Source organism: Aquila chrysaetos, chromosome 6 (assembly GCF_900496995.4).
Source record: "Aquila chrysaetos chrysaetos chromosome 6, bAquChr1.4, whole genome shotgun sequence".
Lineage (NCBI taxonomy): Eukaryota > Metazoa > Chordata > Aves > Accipitriformes > Accipitridae > Aquila > Aquila chrysaetos.
Window position 1 is genome coordinate 3,585,908 of NC_044009.1, and position 18,563 is coordinate 3,604,470.

General features: G+C 39.1%; 1 protein-coding gene across 6 annotated transcripts; it reads left to right on the top strand.

The window, feature by feature from the left end:
• Window positions 1-56: 56 nt before the first annotated feature.
• On the top strand, window positions 57-18,434 carry SDF4 (stromal cell derived factor 4). 6 transcript variants are annotated; one of them, XM_030018484.2, is made up of 7 exons: window positions 57-179; window positions 2,243-2,608; window positions 9,620-9,756; window positions 10,250-10,363; window positions 14,055-14,213; window positions 15,312-15,487; window positions 17,120-18,434. In XM_030018484.2, exons 2-7 carry the CDS (start codon window positions 2,301-2,303, stop codon window positions 17,294-17,296), a joined length of 1,071 nt encoding a protein of 356 aa, XP_029874344.1. In that variant the 5' UTR covers window positions 57-179; window positions 2,243-2,300; the 3' UTR covers window positions 17,297-18,434. The 6 variants fall into 6 exon arrangements, with proteins under 6 accessions (XP_029874344.1, XP_040980427.1, XP_029874342.1 ...); XM_041124493.1 differs by lacking the exon at window positions 57-179 and adding an exon at window positions 281-299; XM_030018482.2 differs by lacking the exon at window positions 57-179 and adding an exon at window positions 486-855.
• The last annotated feature ends 129 nt before the right edge of the window (window positions 18,435-18,563 follow it).

Sequence of the window (18,563 nt, forward strand, 5' to 3'; positions counted from 1 at the left end):
CCCCCCCCCCCCCCTTCCAGGCCCCGAGGCCCCGCCCACCCCGAAGATTTAGGCGGGAACGGCGGGAGTCCCGCCCCCCCGGCGGGGGGGGGGGGGGTGTTGGAAGGGCTTACGGCCGCCGAGAGGGGACAAGCTTCCTGGGGGGGAAAACCCTCACCGATCTTCGCCGTCCCTCAAAGGTGGTTTCATGTCTCCTTCCTGCCTTTTCCCTTTCTCCGCGGGGGAAGCGCCGGTTCAGGCCGGGAGGAGGAGCGGCTCCGTCCGCTGCCTACCTGCTGGGTCTCCGGCGTGGATTCGGGGTGTGTGTGTGTGTAGCGGCGGCCGCCGCTTCGCTCGCCGCCTGCCTTGTGGGGGAAGGGGGTAGGAGGAGTGGCCGCGCCCCGCACCACCTGACCGCACACGGCGGCGCCTTGCGGCGGCCATTTTGCAACCGGGCAGGTGAGGCCGAGACGCTGCCATTTTGGTTCCGGGCGCGCCCAGCAGCGCCGCGCCGGCAGCTGTTTTGGGTGGCGGGAAGGGAAGGCGTTTCAGCTTAGGGAAGGCCTGCGCCTCGGCCGGCTGTGTTTCCAGCCCTGATGGAAGCTGTGGTGCGCGGCGGTGCGCCCTCGTTGTGGCACAGTAGAGCGCGTAGGCTTGCGATAGTAGTCGTGTGTTAGCTAGCTAACTGCTGTTCTGGTTTCACAAGGCTTGGTAGTGGCGTGTTACGTACAAAAGGCAGTATTTTTAAGGGCTCCCGGGCGAAACAGATAAGCACAAAACTGGAGGTGTACGTATAGCCAGGAAAAGGGACCTGGCAGGGAATTAAAAAGGTCCCTTCACGCTTGGAGGAGGAGCTCTGCTTTGTTATTAATTGAGGTAAGGGAAGAGCACGTGAGCAACTACGCTCAAATTTTTAGCACCGGGAGTTTTGCCTTCCTTCTTTACCGGGTCACGGCAACCGCAAGGCCTTGGCAGCTGCGACGGCTCTGGGGGGGGGGGCCCTGACTGGGAGGGAAGCAAAATGGCTGCCGCAAGCGCCTCAGGGCGCTTCCCTGCCCTACTCCAAGATGGCCGCCCCCGCCCCCCCCCTTTCCCTCACGCACGCACTGCGTTCTGACGAAGTTCTTACGCAGCGCGCTGACCCGGCCCGTTCTCTTCCCTCCACCCGTGCCTCTGAGGCGGGAGTGGGCTCGGGGGTCTTCCGCGCCGGCTGGCGCCCTTCCGTGAGGAGCCGCCGGGCAGGGAGCGGGGCGAGGGGCAGCGAGGCCGAGGCTGGCCTCCCCGCGGCCTGTCACGGTTCTCAGAGGCTGCATTCCCCTCCTGCGGGGTGGGGACCCCCGCGGGCACCCCAGAGCTCTCGGTGAGTGCGTGTGGCTCTTGCTGGAGCCGGGTCGGGTCCGCCACTGCCCTTCCAGTCCGGCGGGGCAGCCCCGGCCGGGCTCCCCCTCTCCGGTGGGGAGTTCGCCGTCACCGCTCGGTCCGTGACTCCTGCCGCGGGCTGGGGGGGGTTACTCCCTGCCCAGGGCTGTGCTGTGCTTCGCGGGTCTGTGGATTTTGTGCTCCGCGACGCTCTGTCTGTTGGGCTGTGGTCCTTTTCCCTGTCCTTGCGGTCTGCGAGCTCGCATGTGGCAGCGATTTTAACGCACCGGCAAGCAGGTCATGACAGGTCCGCCCTGGCGTTGCTTTTCCTGCCGGCTGTTTCCTGTGTGTTACCAGATCCGCTTTATGTGATGGCATTTGTAATCGTATTTCCCACAGTCACCGCTTTCCAAAAAGACCTTTCCGTCTTTCAGCCTTTCTAAAGGGGTGGTGTGTTGAGATCTCTGGTAAACTGTTGTGCTGTCCTGGCTTGCTGGGCAGTGCAGTGCTAGTGTTAGGGACGTTAGCACAGCTGAGCTGGGGCTGCACATTCAGACAGTAAGTGCTTCGTGCCCTGGGTTGACTTCTCAGTAAATGCTTGGGTTTCACTTGCCAGGTCAGCTCATGCCATAAGACCTCAAGACAGTTTTCAGAGCAGAACTAGGCCATTTAAAGGATGTTATCTTCCAAAGTCCTCTGACAGAGGTTACAATTGTGCAGACTGAAAACTAACCTAGATTAATTTTTTTGTTTTGTATTTTTTTATTTAACAGGATTTTTTATTCTTTCATGGCAATACTTGCATGTTGTGTGTAGATTCTTCTGAATTTTTAGGAGATGTTTTATTAGTGACATAATGTTCTAGAGTTTAATTTGCTTGTGTTTTTTTCCTTTTTCTTTTTAGATCATTTAATCCATTCACAGTAATTTAATCAGCTAATATTTTTAATAAAAAGGAAAAAATGATGTCAAGACAGGCCTTTCTCTGCAGTTTGGGATCTCTGTATTTGTCCCTTCTGTTTGTATTTCTTCTAATGGATGTTTATGCAAGGCCTGCAAATAATTCGGCTCTCAAAGAAAAGCCAGCTGATAGTAAAGATGAGAATGAGATCTTGCCCCCAGATCACTTGAATGGGGTCAAAATGGAGATGGATGGACATCTTAACAAAGAATTTCATCAAGAAGTTTTTCTAGGAAAAGAGATGGAAGAGTTTGAGGAAGATTCAGAACCCAGGAAAAACAGGAAGAAGCTCATGGTCATCTTTTCAAAGTAAGTTATGTACATTGCCAACAACAGTGCAGCCTCTTTCTCTGATCTTCAGAGTAAAATTTGCCAATTTTTCTGTGATAGTTAAAAATTGCAATGATGGGGGGAAAGCGTCATACTATAAGCACTGTGTTCATGTTACTAAGCTATTAACATACCTGTATCAAACATTCTCAGGAGTGAGAATGCATGTGTTGAGAGTCATGATCAGCATACAGGATTGGTGCTGTGGTCTAGTAAAATTTATGACAAAACGTACCGTTTCTATGTGAAAAAACCTATATAGCCTCTTGAGGTATGAAAATTAATATTGTTCCTGGCTCAATGAATAATCAATCACACTTGTATTTTAGATCAAGGAATTAGTAAGGAAGGGCTTTCTTAGTGGTAGGATTCCCATGCAATGAATTGGCAGGGTGGGAGTTTGTTGCAGTTTTGTTCTAGCAGTAGTATGCTCTCTTGCTTTGCTGTAAGTTTTGTTTCAGTTGGCAATCTAAGTTTCCTATTTATTGTTTGGTCTTATATTCCATATGGATCTTGTTCCTATTGTGGCTTCTGCAAATAACTGCAGAGGAGAAACACTAGAAAGACAATAGTACAGGTAAAAGGGAAGAAAAGGGACAGACAAACAATGGGGTAAGATTGTGGTAAACAAACTTAACAGTTGCTTTTTGTTCGTAAAACTTTCTAGTTGATACTGAGTGTCTAAAATTTGAGTGTCTCAAATGAAATGCATGAAGGTTAAAAATAATTATGCCTAACCGCACATACCAAGAATTCAGAAATTGACATGACAGCTTTCTTCATTAAGTTAGCAGTGTTGTTAACAAAACATTTAGTTCCTCAGAATTTAGAAAAAGAGAATGAGAATGAAACATGAGAATAGAAAGATTAAATTTTTTTTGTAGCCTTTTTGAAAACTTCATCTAGCTCTTTACTTGGTGTAAAAATATTAACTTTACTTTTAGACATTAAAGCATTTTTCCTTTTATAAAGCACTTCTTGTGCTAGATAAGGTTTGTGTCAGTAATAAATTGTCAGATGTGTGGAGGTCAGTAAACATAATGGAAGTAGAAATCAAAATCAGTGGATACTTTTAGACACTAGGTGGCAGAATTGGCTTGATTTGCATTTTTGCAATAGAGGCTTAATTTTATTAAAACAGCTTAAATTACATTGGTGCTTTTAATGATGATGATGGTGTGGGGAGAAGACTTAACAAAGCTTTTTTTTTCTGCAAACTTTTCATTAACAGGGAAAAAATACCAATAATAACATCGGATTTTTTTTTTCTGGTGTTCTCTTGAGTAAACGTAGCTAAAGCAAATAGGCAAACCAGAGTGCCTTTTTCATTTAGAGTAGAATCCTTTATTACTATGTCTGCTATTCAGACCACTCACTTCATTGGTAGGTGTCATGGTTTAACCCCAGCCAGCAACTAAGTACCACGCAGCTGCTCACTCGCTCCCCCCTGACCCAGCGGGATGGGGGAGGGAATTGGGGAAAAAAAACCAAAGAAAGTAAAACTTGTGGGTTGAGATAAGAACAGTTTACTAGAACAGAAGAAACTAATAATGACAATAATAATAAAAGGATTGGCATATACAAGTGATGCACAATGCAGTTGCTCACCACCCACCGACTGATGCCCAGTTAGTTCCCAAGCGGCGATGCCTCCTAGCCCCACTGTCCCCAGTTTATATACTAGACATGATGTCACATGGTACGGAATACCCCTTCGGCCAGTTTGGGTCAGCTGTCCTGGCTGTGTCACCGCCCAACTTCATGTGCCCCTCCAGCCTTCTTGCTGGCTGGGCATGAGAAGCTGAAAAATCCTTGACTTAGTCTCAACATTACTGAGCAACAACTGAAAACATCAGTGTGTTATCAGCATTCTTCTCATACTGAACCCAAAACATAGCACTTTACCAGCTACTAGGAAGACAATTAACTCTGTCCCAGCTGAAATCAGCACAGTAGGATATAAACAAATACTAAGATTGTGCTTAGAAGGTTTCATTTTCTTTATTGCTGTATGTTTATTGGAAACATTCAACTCGTGGTTAGTAAATTGTCATTCACAAATTGCAGTTTGTTTCTGCCTGTTTGTTATGAAAGAGGTTGTCTTAGGAAGCTTACAGCAATTGGATTCAAGATCAACTTCAGTCAGATACTTAAAATTACATTCCATCAGATGATTAGATTAGAAATGTAGAAAAGCATTCTGAGGAATTTGGTTGCTTTCTAGACATACTCTTAAAGGCTAAGTGAAAAGAGAAATACTATGAACTTCTGTGAAAAGCTAGTAAGTCACAGGCTTCCAGATGCTTTAGAAATATTTTCTTTGAAGACATAAAGAAAACACAGTGTGTTTTCAATTAATGAAAGCTGAGATTCTACAGTATGCCAGTATGATGTAGTCAATTCAAAGCATAAATTATTGTCCAGTAGGATTACTGAAAATAAAGTTGAAACATGGAAGAAAAGATCCCCAAACCATGTTTCTCTAGGCAAGCAAGCTATATGTGACTGAAAGAACAAGTGGCATTTCATGATTCTGTAATTCAGTTTCTGAAGTCACTTTTTACTGGGAGCACAAGCCTTACTTGTCTACAGAAGTGGGTTTTTTACAAGATAACCAGTACGTCTACTTTGCCCTGTGAAACTAGGACATGGTGCAGGAACTCCTGGGTGCATCTCTTTAGTCTTCATTCCCTGCCAAGTGTAAGTGTTCAGGTACCTTCAGGTCAAGAAAATCTGTGAGGGGGCTTACTTGACATCCATCCGTATAGTTCTCATAATTGCAAAAAAAAAAAAATAAATCAAACCCAAAACATTTGCTGTCATCTCCATTTAAATAGTTTAAATTAGCCTGGAATCTATAGACTTTCTGTTCTTTTTCTGTATGATGTAGTTTAGCTTGTGTGGGTGGGTGTTGATGGCTTTGGGTATATTCAGTTTGGTGACCCTTGCTTCTAAGGGTCAGTTATCTTGTAAATTAAAATTACATGTATTGAACAAAACTGATAAATTCAAGTACAGAAGAATGTAATGTGTGTGGCTTTCTGTCGGGGTGTTTTTTGTGGTGATGGAGTTACCTCTTGTGAGTTTGAAAGCTGAGTATCCCTCTAGCATTTGCATTTTGCTGATGTTTTCAGCTACTTGGCAGCAGCCCTAGTTGTGATTTAAAAATGAAAATCTTTGTGTTAGCTGAGTGCCTTACCTTGATGGTCATTCATCAGGTCACAGGCTTAAATACACCTTCTGTTAAATACTACCATGTACGGAGGGGTTTTGGTGTGTTTGTTTTCCCCTTGTTTAAGTGTCATGAACTTATCTTTTCCTAAAGCAGAACTCGTTCTGAATCCCACAATGCTTGTAAGTGTAGCTCCCTTAGGTTTTACAGCTCTCACTGTGTTCAGGCTGCACATAGGGAGTGGTTTTGGCAAGATCCATGCCCCCCTTTCTTAATTTCAGGTTTGTCTTGTAGCCTAACACAGTATTCATTTCTACTGGTATGCCTTCTGTCTATGGCAGAAGATGCTAGGAATGACAGCTGATGTTGGACAATGGCAGGTAGAATAAAGAATGAGCAGAAGGGACATTTTAAGCTTTCGTGTTTTGATATCTTTGGTTATGCTGTATGCCATTGGAAGGTTTTAAGTAGCGTGTGTACCCTGACTTGTGTTTTTCCTAACCTGTACATTTAAATATGTGTCTAATAAATTTTGCATACCTCCTACCATGTAAAGTAGAGCTTTGCTTTGGTTTCTGCTGTTAAAAATTATTTTCTGGATCTGCTTTTCGTTATTTGGATGAAACAGAAACCATCTCTAAAGTGATATGCATTAGGTGCTCAAGGAAATTGTTATCTTCAGTCCTTTAGATAAGAACACTGCCTTCCTGTTCCCCCCAATACCTCCGGCAACATTGCAGTGTTGTCATTTAGGAACCTGAAAACATGAACCTGAAAACCTGAGTGGCCATTGTTTATTGATAATACTTTCAGATGTGGACCTTTTGAAAGGTGGCCACAAAAACCTGATTGTTAATGGGTTGTGGTTGAGAAACTACGCTGAAGTGTTTAAAACTGTTCTTCCAAGTTTGACATCTATATTCAATGCAACCCTTACTATAGGCTTTTGTTAAGGAAAAATTTACATTTATCCTACCAAGTAGCATACTTGCCTGTTTCTTATTTGAAGGTAGTATTTACATTTAGTCTGTGAATGAATAATGAAATACAGTTGGAACAGTCAGTGAAGTGTTAATCTTGAACTTAGACAGTATAAGAAGCTGTTATGTCTGATGCTGCCCATTACTGAAATGTATTAATACTAATGCCATTTATCACATTGCATCAACTACTGTCTGGACTGCGGTTTTTCTATAATTTTCTTTGGAATGAGACAGGTAAGCAATAAGGTAAATTGCTCTCTGGAGTCTGGTTTTTAATTCAAATTTACGCCAGTGGTAATCCCTGCTTTTACAAAAACTTTCTTTGCTGTCAATTCAGGTAGTAGTATGTCATATACCTAAGTTTCTACAAATCTGACATAGCACACTTCTAGCAGAAAACTATGCTTCTTGTAGAAAAAGAGCAATCAAGATTTTTTTAAATTTATTTTTTTTTGTGGAGCTGGTGTATCATGATGTTTGAGAAATCGTCACAAGATTTCTGTATATAGATTGCCAAGGAAGGTTGGAGCAAAGTTGTAATATGGGATGATACTCTTACTTGGATTCATCTTGTTTTCTTGAACTTAAATTTCTTGCTAGTACTTGTTCTTTGGCAATTTTTTTTAAGGAGTGCATTAGAATGTACCACTCTTTACTAATATCTTTTGAGTGTTTAGGCCTATCTGCCTCAAACTGATTGCCCATCACTGTGTTCCAAAATCAGTTTTCCATGACTTACCAGTATTAGGTTGTTCAGCAACATGTAATTATCTAAGCTTGTCATTATTAGTGGAGATATTTTCAGTAGTCCATTCTGAATGACATATGTTATCTAAGGAAGCATGGACAGTCTCTTGTTTTTATCACTTTAGATGGTAAGCTGACAGCAGGACCATATCTTGTATTTCATACAGTTGTAAATATTCCTCTCAAAAGCAGAAGTGCTGTTTGTGGACACTGAAAGGATTTCAGCTCACCTTGTACAGTGGATGCCTGCTAGTTTGTGAAAATCTGAGTCATTGGAGACTTCATGTGGAACTGCGGTAGCAGAACAAAGGTGTACTTTCATGAGCTAGAAGAGCAATAAATGGGATGTTTGTTACCTTTCTCCCTAGTTACAATGTGATTTAGATGGAAAGTACAGCTTGGAAGTAGTGTGTTTGATAGCTTTGATCTAAGGAAACTAGAATGTTAAATGTTGAGGGGAAAATGCTTTATTTTCCCTTCTCATTTTTGATAGTACCTATTCCATATCAAAACCCACATTTGTTCACCTGGTAAGTTCAAGGTGGCGTTGAGTGGAACGTGACCATTTTACTGCTCTTGCCATTGATACTGAAAAGTTGCTAATACTGAGCCTGTGCGTATGTGTATGTGGAAAGATATGATACAATATTTAAAACCACTAATACTGCATTTATTAATACAGCTAAATGTTGTAGAAGATTAGGTGCTAGGGTTGCTATTTGGCTTAAGCTTTTAACATTTAGTTGACATTTAAAGGCAAATCACATATTTAATAACTTGAGTTTCAATGATAACACTTCAGTACTGTTAAGACAGTGATAGAAACAGATAAAAAAGCCAGAGTCAAGCTGGGTTTTTTTATTGTGTTTTTCTTTGTGTGTGTGTTTTTGTTGGTTTTTTTTAATCAGGCAAGAGTGGTTTTGGTATGCTTTAAATAGAATCTTACCTCCTAAATGTTAGTCCTCCTAAATGTCTTTTCAGTTTTAAATATTGTTATATTTTTTTAATAGATACTTAATGATACACTCAACCTTAAAGTGGCATGTTATTGTTTTTGTATTTGTTCTTCAACTGTAATTTTTGTATTAACTTCTTTTTAATGAAATAAGCGTTAATGGAATTGGTGGTATAGCAGTGTATCGTACTACCAATACTGCTTAATTGTGTTAAATTAAGGAGAACAGTGGATTGTCAGATTGGATGTTTACTGATAATTTTAGTCAGGTAGAAAAAGTTTAGTTCTGTAGCTCAGTAGCACTGAGTACAAGCATATCCTTTGACAAAGCGAAGTAAGCCTGATAATTCAGAAACCTAATGGAGAACAAATATATGTGCAGAACTTTTAAATGTGTTAGGAATTAAAAACTTACCAGCTTTAATGTGTTACCAGAGATCAAGGTATAATAGAGGAAACTTGGTTGGTTTGGTTTGTTCCCACTTAGAAGTACTGCAGTCGAAGTATTAAATAGTTTGAAAGTTCTTGCACCAAGGTTATTCACATAATATTTTCATTGTTTTTAATGGTCACGGCAGTTGTGATTTAGGCAGACATAGGGAGGCAGCTCATCAGTAAACTTCAGATATCTTGGAAGATCAAGGTAAAAAGGACTTGGAAAGATAAATTCAGGCAGAGTTAATGGCTTGAGCGAATGTTAGAGAAGAAATTTTTCAAAGTAGTGAAAGTCTGCAGCAGCTGGCAGTTGACAATTCTGAACCACTAGGAAATGAGCTACTATGCTATGAGTGATGTATTTGTGGTTTCCTCTACTTAAAAAATTTACTCAAAAACATAATATTGAAATGAGTTAACTTACAGCAGAGTGAAGTATGTCTGAATGTTTTTCACTAAGTAGTAACCTAGATGTCGTAGTTACTTAAATTTGATTATGAAATAAATGGCTAACTTGTTTACTCTGTAGTTCAAAGAATGAACAACTTCTGAGAGAGGGTTATAAATACACTCTTTTCCTTAGCAACCTATGTTTGTTATTGTTGAATAAAGTAATTAATTTAGAATCTAAAAAGATACCACACCTTCTCCCCTGCCCCAATCCCCAAATCTAAATCTTGTTTGCTGTTCATCCATAGGGTGGATATAAATAATGATAAAAAGATAGGTGCGAAAGAGATGCAGCGCTGGATCATGGAAAAGACAGATGAACATTTCCAGGAAGCTGTGGAAGAGAATAAAATGCACTTCCGAGCTGTGGACCCTGATGGCGATGGTAAGATGAATGATTCCTCCATCTCCTGGTGACATCTTAAGTCCATTGCTAGTAGCCAAACGTACTGGCTGCTCTTCAGATGTGCTGCGACAAAATCCAAGTTCCTCTGGACTGCATGTAATCACAACAGTTTTGATCCATACAGAAGATAATAGAGCAAAGAAGTAATGTGCTTCAGTCAGCATTGTAGTTCTGTGTTGACTGCTATGTTATTTCACTTGCGGTCATAGGAAATTGTAATAAGTTAACTGGCTCTGTTGGGGATGGGGTGAGGACAGTGACATAAATAGGTTATTTTCACAAGGCCTGTCTGGTCTAAAGAAACGTAAAAGTGAATCAGGTGATAGTTTTCATGTTGCCTTTCATAAAGCTTAGTGTGATGGTTATAGTGCTGAACCAAAAGATTTTAGCACATACTGTTTCAAGTAATGAGAGCAAAAGTTTGTCACTTAAGCATACTATGTCATGTCTGAGATGCGGCTTTTTCTTACAGGCCACGTGTCCTGGGATGAATATAAAATTAAATTTTTGGCAAGTAAGGGCTTTAATGAAAAAGAGATTGCAGAGAAGATAAGAAACAATGAAGAGTTGAAAATAGATGAAGAAAGTAAGTGCGGACTGTTGGTGTGGTGTTGGTTTTTCTTTTACTTTCCTAAAACCTGAATGTCAAAACTGTTCTTAATAGAAGATGCGTGTATTAGTTGTTCTGCTTCTACACAAATGTAGAATCTGTGAGTCATGACAGAAATACAAGGTTTCTTTCCAACTCAAGTCTGCATTCCCAACACTCTTGATGTAAATATTTAACACTGAAAAAATCTTGGTTGCTTATTTGTTACTGCCTATTTGAATAGTTTTCAATTACTTGTGCTTAACGGTCAGCTAAAATTTCAGACCTGTGTTGTCTGTGGACCACTGTATTTTTAATGTGGGAGCTGGGTCCCCTGTTGCTTCAAATGAAAAGGCACTGCTATACACGATTCCTGTTCTAAAATTGAGGAGGGGTGTATGCGTTACCCAACAGTGTTGTGTTTAAACAGGCACTGCAAAGCATACTAGAAGTTAATAGCAGACGGTTGCCTAACAATTGTTTCATGTTTCATCTAAGTTCTTTACAGAGAGAGATTGATTCTTTAGGTTAGTGAGATTGATAATTTCTTCCTTACTACTTTTGAAACTTTCATTTGAATCTGGCTTGGTATAAATGTGGCAACTCTTAACAGAGTAATCTCCCTGCTACCCCCCCATCTAAAAGTGTTTAAATTTACTGTTAAGTAAAACATGAAGCCTTAGCCTTTCCTTGCAGGAATTAGTCATTTAAAAGTGGGTTATGTTATATTTTCCATTTATCAAAAAGCAACTAAAATGCAAATGGGCCTTTGAATTTTATGGCAGGGAAAACACCTGTGCAGCGTGTTCTATGGCAGTGTGGTTAACTACAGTTTACAGGAATGCTCATCAGATAAAAGATTTGCTGAATAAGGGAAGTGTGTACATAATCATTTTTCTACCAAGGTAAAAAACCTTGTTTGGGAAAATCAATTTAGTTATCTACCGCTTCCTGAGGATGACAGGCAAAACTTATTTTCATACTCTAGTACAGTGTAAAAGTAGTCTTTTTCAGTCTGTATAATAAAAAAGTAACTGAATGTGTGGATCTTAAGGCATGTTCTTAGTCTCGCACAGAAGCACGCTACAGTTTAGATGCCAGGCCAAAACTAGGGACACAACTTTATTTAACTTATGCAGATAACAACAGTTTCAGCTGATGAGTGACAGCTGAGTTTCACGTGAGACTAAGTAAGAAAGGTAGGCAAAGGGAAATTGACTTGTGACTTCTAACATTTGGGATTGGCTATACTGGAAAACCATAAGCAAGTGACTTGATTATTTTGTGCTTACTTGTGTCCTTGATTTAACAAAAACTTGCCATTTACAAACTTGCCCCAAGATTCATATTAAGACTCTGAAGGATTTCTTTGCTCTTCACAAAAAAACATTCACTGAAGACTTCGCTCTTACTTGCAACTAGCAATTTAAAAAATGTAGATGCAACTGTTGGGTTTTTTTTTTCCTCTTGTAACTCAGCAACCAAAAGCATACAGGAGTTATTTAAGACAGTTTATTAAATTAAAAAAAAAGTTTATTATCTGAAGACTGTAGTCTTTCAGAGTGTTTTTAAAACTTGTGAAAAGCAAATGCTTCAGACTTGTGTTTGTTAGTATATTTTGCATATAGCAGGGTGTGCTACAGACAGTATATTTTCCAGTGTGTCATTTAGAAAATGCCTACACCAGAAAAAGAATATACAGGTATTTTTTTCCTGTTTGGTTATGTTCAGGACCACTAGGTGCCCGTAATAGTCACGTTGTGTGTTGTAGGGTGGTTTTTTCTTCAAATCAGATGCATGGTTTTAGCGGAAACTCATGTACAAATTATGATTCTCAGTTGAGTTTAGGAAAAATTCACCTAAAAAGTGCTTGTCTGCAATAAAGTAAGATGAAATGAAAGAAGTGGAAATGTAAAGTGATTTTGGTGCTGATGTATCTGATAGTACATGTGTACTTCAACTTGCACTTGTTTCTTGCAGCAAAAATATTTCCCTTTATTAAATTATAGTGATAACTAAAACATATGCAGGGTTTAGGTCTGAAGTCAAAATGCTTTCTGATAGAGAATAGACAAGGTAGCTAAAAGGAGTAATAAGTACTTGTATCCTTAAGAAACTGAAAGCTAAATGCATTTCTTAGTGCTTACCTTAGCATCTGTTCTTGATGTTTCCAAACTTTATTTTGTAGAGCTACCCTCTTAAATCTCTCATAGTTCCAACAAATCACATTTGTAGGCTGAAATACTGGATGATGTATCCGAGTCTAAAGATGTAAGTTCTCTCTGGGTAGGCGATTCTTTTAAATTCTGAGCCTTTGACAGGGTGAAGGAAGAAGGGAGGAGCAGAGGCAGGGCAGACAGAAGTGTCTTCATAGCTTTCCTAGTCCTCTGCTTTATGGCTTTGCTTATAGTCCCTTTTCAGTTGGTGCTTTGTTTACAAAGAACAGCTGTCCATTGAAATGTATTGTTGATTGCTGTAAAAACTAGGCTTTGGTTTTTCTTTTTTTATAATCTGTTTAATACAATTCTTAAGCTTAATTCATGTATGTAGTTTTGTGGAGGGTCAGGGTGCTATCTGGAATTGCGGTGTGGCTGGAGGAAAAAAAACCTCTGCGCTTAAAATTGTGTGCAGTATGTGTAATTCAATCACCTCTTTGTGGTAGATCACTGTACCATTTTAACTCAAATCCTGTGAGCTTGAACATATCTAAAAAGAGCTCAAAACAATAATACAACTGGTTTTGGTTTAGATAATGTTGTATTAAGAAATGCCAAGTTGAAATAAGAAAAGTTGAGTGTTTTACCATTGGAGTAATGAAATGTGTCCCTTTGATTATGCTTGGAACTGCCATGTTGGCAAAGAATATTTTCTTACCTGTGGTAGACTTAACAGGTGCTGCAGAGTAGAATAAACCTATGTAATGCTATTAGCCAAAGCACTGGTACAATGGTGCTTCACAGATCAGAAGCATCTTTCCAGATTTAATGATTGCCATGTTATTTGGTCTTAGAAGAAAACATGATAAATGTTAAAGGGTTTGTTGTTCTGTGGTTATTATTTGGGTAGGAAAAGAATTGGTTGACATCTTCCTTTCTTGTGATGTCACACGCCTAGTTAATATCTACAACTGCAGTACATGGAGATAGTGAATCTGAAGAATATTTTGAATTTGAAGAATGTTTTGGCTATTTCAATGCGCAGGACTGGTTTGAAGTAGAAAACAAATGATTTGTTCAGAAGAAGGGTACTACTGGTATTCAGGCAGGTGGAAGATTTCTGTTGGTAGTGGGCTTCAAAATGTGAAAAGAAGAAAGGAAAACAACAAGTCCTGAACAAAGTTAGATTGTCCATACCTCCTACCAGAACCAGCTAACAGTACTGGTAGAATGATACTTTTCGTTTGATATGGTTAAGTTTTGATACAGGTGTAGCTAAATCTTTATTTTTGTCTCCTAATTTCATTTCAGTTGTTTGGTTAAAGGATCTTTCCTAGTGTTTCAGCACAAACCAAACGAAACTAACTGCACTTTGTTTCCCCTCAGCACCCACTTTCCCTGGCAGTTGAACTGTAAAATAACTGGTTCATAGCTCATCGTTGTTTAAACAATTGAGTGATAAGGGAAGATGTATTTTAAGAACTTTAAATAGATTGAACATGATAGCTTAAATCTTCTTCTTAAATTTCTAGCACAGGAAGTTTTAGATAACCTGAAGGATCGGTGGTACCAAGCTGACAACCCACCTCCTGATCTGTTGTTGAATGAAGAAGAATTCTTGTCTTTTCTTCATCCAGAGCATAGTAGGGGAATGCTGAAGTTCATGGTGAAAGAAATCATCCGAGATTTGGGTATGCCATTTTAAAACATGTTTCTTGGGAGTTGTTTACTTGCAAACCATTTTATTGGGTAGATGTTGTTAGGTCATTGCACTGTCACGGGTCAGTCTGAAATCTTGGCACATCTTGTTTGCTCTGTTCTACACATCTTCTAACATGACGAGTAAGAAAACCAAACCGTTGGCACAAATGCTGGCATCTCTATAGAGTTGTCTGTGCATCTCTCAAGACTAAATTTAGTGTCTGGTTGTTAAAAACCAGCACAACATTATACGTTAGATATTCTGAGTACTTCATACAAAGATCAATTGTAGGGTCACTGTAGTAATAGTAGAAAAGATTTGATGAATAGTGAAATATTATAAAATACATTGATGTACATGTTCTGTGAGGAGGGCATTAATTGCTTTGTACTTCCCCAGTACAGCAGCCATGTAAGCATTGTGACGTACAGTCATGAAAGTGGAAATAAATGGTTGAGGTTTCTAAGAAAACTTTTTTTAAAATTCTTAAGTATTGGCACACTTTTTCTATTAAGTCTGTAGTGATGCATATTTAAAACTGCTAGAACATTTGGATTGAAAAAAAAAAAAGAAACTATGACTTTGCTAGTTGTTAGCTTAATAAATATGAAGAGTTTCCAGTGATACTCGAGTGTGTGACGCACAGAGACGGAACAACTCCAGGACGCAGTCTTTTATGAGGGTTAATCTACCTGAATGCTAATACAAGGGAACACTGGATACAGCTTAAGAAAATGTCTGTTGCAGTAGTTTGCTGAAAAAATAAACATCAACAATTAAAAAAAAAAAAAAAGCTGAGCTTCCCACCTCGTGTGTCCTTCAGGTCCAGAAGACTTATTTTTGTTTAGTATATTGATGAGCGTATGTTTTTTAGCCTTATAAAACATTGTGTGTGTACCATAATACAGAGAGGTTTTGGCTAACCAAAGATACAAATGGTAACTATTCTTCACTACTAGAGTCAGGATTGTGGACTGCTGAAACCAGGCAGGCGCTGTACCAATGACCTCTCTTGACATGAAGGAATTTCTCATTTTTAATTGTCATTAAGCAAATACTTTTCAGTTACTATGTACTTCTATTGTAGATCAAGATGGAGATAAGAAACTTACCCTTTCAGAGTTCATTTCATTACCTGTTGGTACTGTAGAGAACCAGCAAGCTCAAGATATTGATGATGACTGGGTAAAAGACAGAAGGAAGGAATTTGAGGAGGTCATTGATGCTAACCATGATGGTATTGTCACAATGGAAGAGCTGGAGGTAAGTCTTCCTCAAATAGTTAGTTCTAGTGTTTTTAAAACCAACAGTTGGTTTTTAAATACAGGATTTAAACTGCTTTAGAGAATATGAAGTCCAAAAATATTTGAATTAACAGTATGGTGTGTGTGTCTACTTTACAAAACTTTGGATTATAGTATTGTTTGATAGTGCTTGCAGATAGCATTGTTATGTTTTTTGTTAAAGAGGAGGGGGAGTTTTCCTGGCGTACCTGTTATTCAAAGGTACGCTTTTAGGCTTTTTTGTCACATAAGACACTTGTATGGATATGGAGTGCATGAAAGCAAGTCACAGACTTCATTAGGTGCAGTAGTTAATGGGACAGTGAGTCATACTTTCAGTTGCAAAAGGAGTAAATGGCAACCTATATATTCATTAAAAAAAAAAAAAGAAAAAGAAAACAAACCAAAAAAACCCCAAAAAATAACACAAATCAAAAAAACCCCAAGGACTAACAAACCCTGGGGCCCCAGTAGCCTAGAAAATAGCAGAGATACCTTATCCTTCAGAGTGTTTTTTCTTCGCTAAAAAAGAAAAAAAAATTATTATTTTCAAGTGTGCATTCTAGTTTGTGGCCTTTTTGGACTTCGGTTTGCAGAAGTAAGGCTTTCTTCTAATAATTCTGTCTGCGGAAGAGTCTACCAAATAGCATGAAATATTTTGCACCCTATAGTTGTGGCAGTTTTGTGGCCAATGGAAGAGGCTCATGGCTCATTCTGGCTTTTTTTTCATTTCTGGATGTAGAAATGTATTTTGACTAGCAGAATTCAGTCTGCAGCATGGGCAGTGTGAAAGGAGAACCTCTAAAATAGTGGTTTTCTCCCTGAGACAGGATGAATGTTAAAGTTCCTAACCTTCTCAGTATGCAAATATGTGGGATGAACGATAGTGATAGTATGGATAAACAGTTATATTGTGACATAGACAACGTTAATAGCTTTTTTCTGAGAATTTTCCTTTAAAAATACCCGTTTTATCTGTGAAGTCTTTGTATATGTATACACACATAGACGCATGCACATATATATCACCTTCTGGGAAGAAATTGAAGATAATCTTGAGTCTTCTACATCATGAACAAAAGTGCACTTCTTGAAAACTTTTAATCTATTTCAAGTTAGTTGAAAGAGCAAAAAGCTTTGTTTCTGACCTCTCTAATGTCTGCCTGGCAGCATAAAATGGAACAAGAAAGTTCTAAATTGAACACGTTCTAAAAAGTTTATCCCCAGAAACAAGAAAATTTAGGTCATACAGATTGATAGTGAGCCACTTCTTAATTTTGAATTGATACTTCTTCACAAAAAACACCGGGTTTGATAGTGAGTTTAGTTTGCAACCAAAACGTCAAAAATTTTTATTGTAGACACTAACATAAGCTGAGAAAATCTGGATTTCTGTTAGAACAGCCAAGGAAGCAGTGAATGGAAAAATAGCTAGGAGATAGATGTAAGCCTGTTAAAAAGATGTGCTAACACCTTTTTCCATGACTTACGTTGACTTTGGGATGGCTTATGTTGGTGTTGTAATTGCTGAAGCTTATGTAGAGCTAAGGTTCATAATTCTGATGTGTGGAAATGTGTGCTTAGTTATTGAAAATTTTCTTACTTGTTTTAGGAATACATGGATCCTATGAATGAATACAATGCCCTAAATGAAGCGAAGCAAATGATAGCAGTAGCAGATGAAAATCAAAACCATCACTTAGAGCTGGAGGAGATCCTGAAATATAGTGAATACTTCACAGGCAGCAAGCTTATGGACTATGCACGTAACGTCCATGAGGAGTTCTGATCCTGCTCGCTTTTCCAGAGCTCTGAAGCACTTTCTTGCTTTCAAAAAGAAAAAAAGAAAAAAAGGAAAAAGTCCAACCCCCAAACAGACAACAAGTTACTTTGCTGCTATCTGTGTTACATGCCTACAGTGTGTTGTCCTAGACTTAAAAAAACCTTCCGTCCATACATAAGATCTACAGCTCTGTTGCCTTCGGTATGAGGGGAAAAATAATGGGGCAGGTATTGGACTACATCTGTTCGCCCTGGTTTGTACGGTTAATCCAGCTGAAGTTTCAGCTGCTTTTGGCTAATCATATTTGGTGGAGGCTTCTTAAATATTTAACTCTTCTTGTTGCCCTCATAGCTGCTGATCCATGGAAATCACAAATAACACTGAAAGATGTTGGCTTTTGTATAGGGGATTGTGGTTCAAATACGTGTGTTCTGACCTCATGAGAATTTCCGTACATAGACTGATGGGCTAATCTTCCAGTATTTTTCTCATTGCTTCTCGACCTACTTACGTATTGTTGAGAATTTAATACAAGTTCTCCCTCCATTGCTGAACTACCTTTAGGAGCTGTGGGGAAGAACTTATTTTAAATGTTAGAGAAACTCTTCTGCATCTGCTTTAAAAAGATACTGGTTATAGTGTGACAAGCTTTGCGTTTGCAACTGCACTGGTAATGTGAGAGACTTAAGATTGCTTATGTTTTCAAAAAATGAAATTTCGTGGGGAAGGTTTCTTTGTGGACTTAAAGATTTTGGATAGAGCAATGGGATTCACCTAGGTATGTGATTACTGCTTAACTAAAACTCATTGTTAAAACTAGTGTAATTACTTGCCTCTGCAAATTAACGATGCTGATGAACTCATGAATGGTGAAGCTGGGGGAAATACAGGCTTTGCTTTTGAACTGCTTTTGCCAGAGCAACGTGCAGTCAGCACTTGAGAAGCTTTTTAATCAGTCTGGTTTTGGGTAATCTCTGAAAGCGTCTTGCAACACAAGGGTCATATCCACTACTGTCTAAAATAGAAAATTTATTTTTACTCTGGTTCCATCTTTACAGTAAAAACCCCTCTTTCTGAAGGGTTGCCTGAAAATCCAAGTGAGATGTTATATTTGATTAAATTTATTCTCTTAATATAATGTAAATATAAGTATTGCTGTCTGTTTCTGTCTCAGTATTCCCTTTCTCTTCTTTTTTTTTTTTTTTATTGTTTTTGTTAAATGGCTTGTATCAGAGTCTTTTTATATACATATATCTTTTCTCATTAAATATTT

Coding starts and splice junctions, on each gene's coding strand:
- SDF4 (XM_030018484.2), top strand. CDS start 2,301: ATGATGTCAAGACAGGCCTTTCTCTGCAGTTTGGGATCTCTGTATTTG. Junction 2,609..9,619: donor CTCATGGTCATCTTTTCAAA/GTAAGTTATGTA, acceptor GTTCATCCATAG/GGTGGATATAAATAATGATA. Junction 10,364..14,054: donor GTTGAAAATAGATGAAGAAA/GTAAGTGCGGAC, acceptor TTAAATTTCTAG/CACAGGAAGTTTTAGATAAC.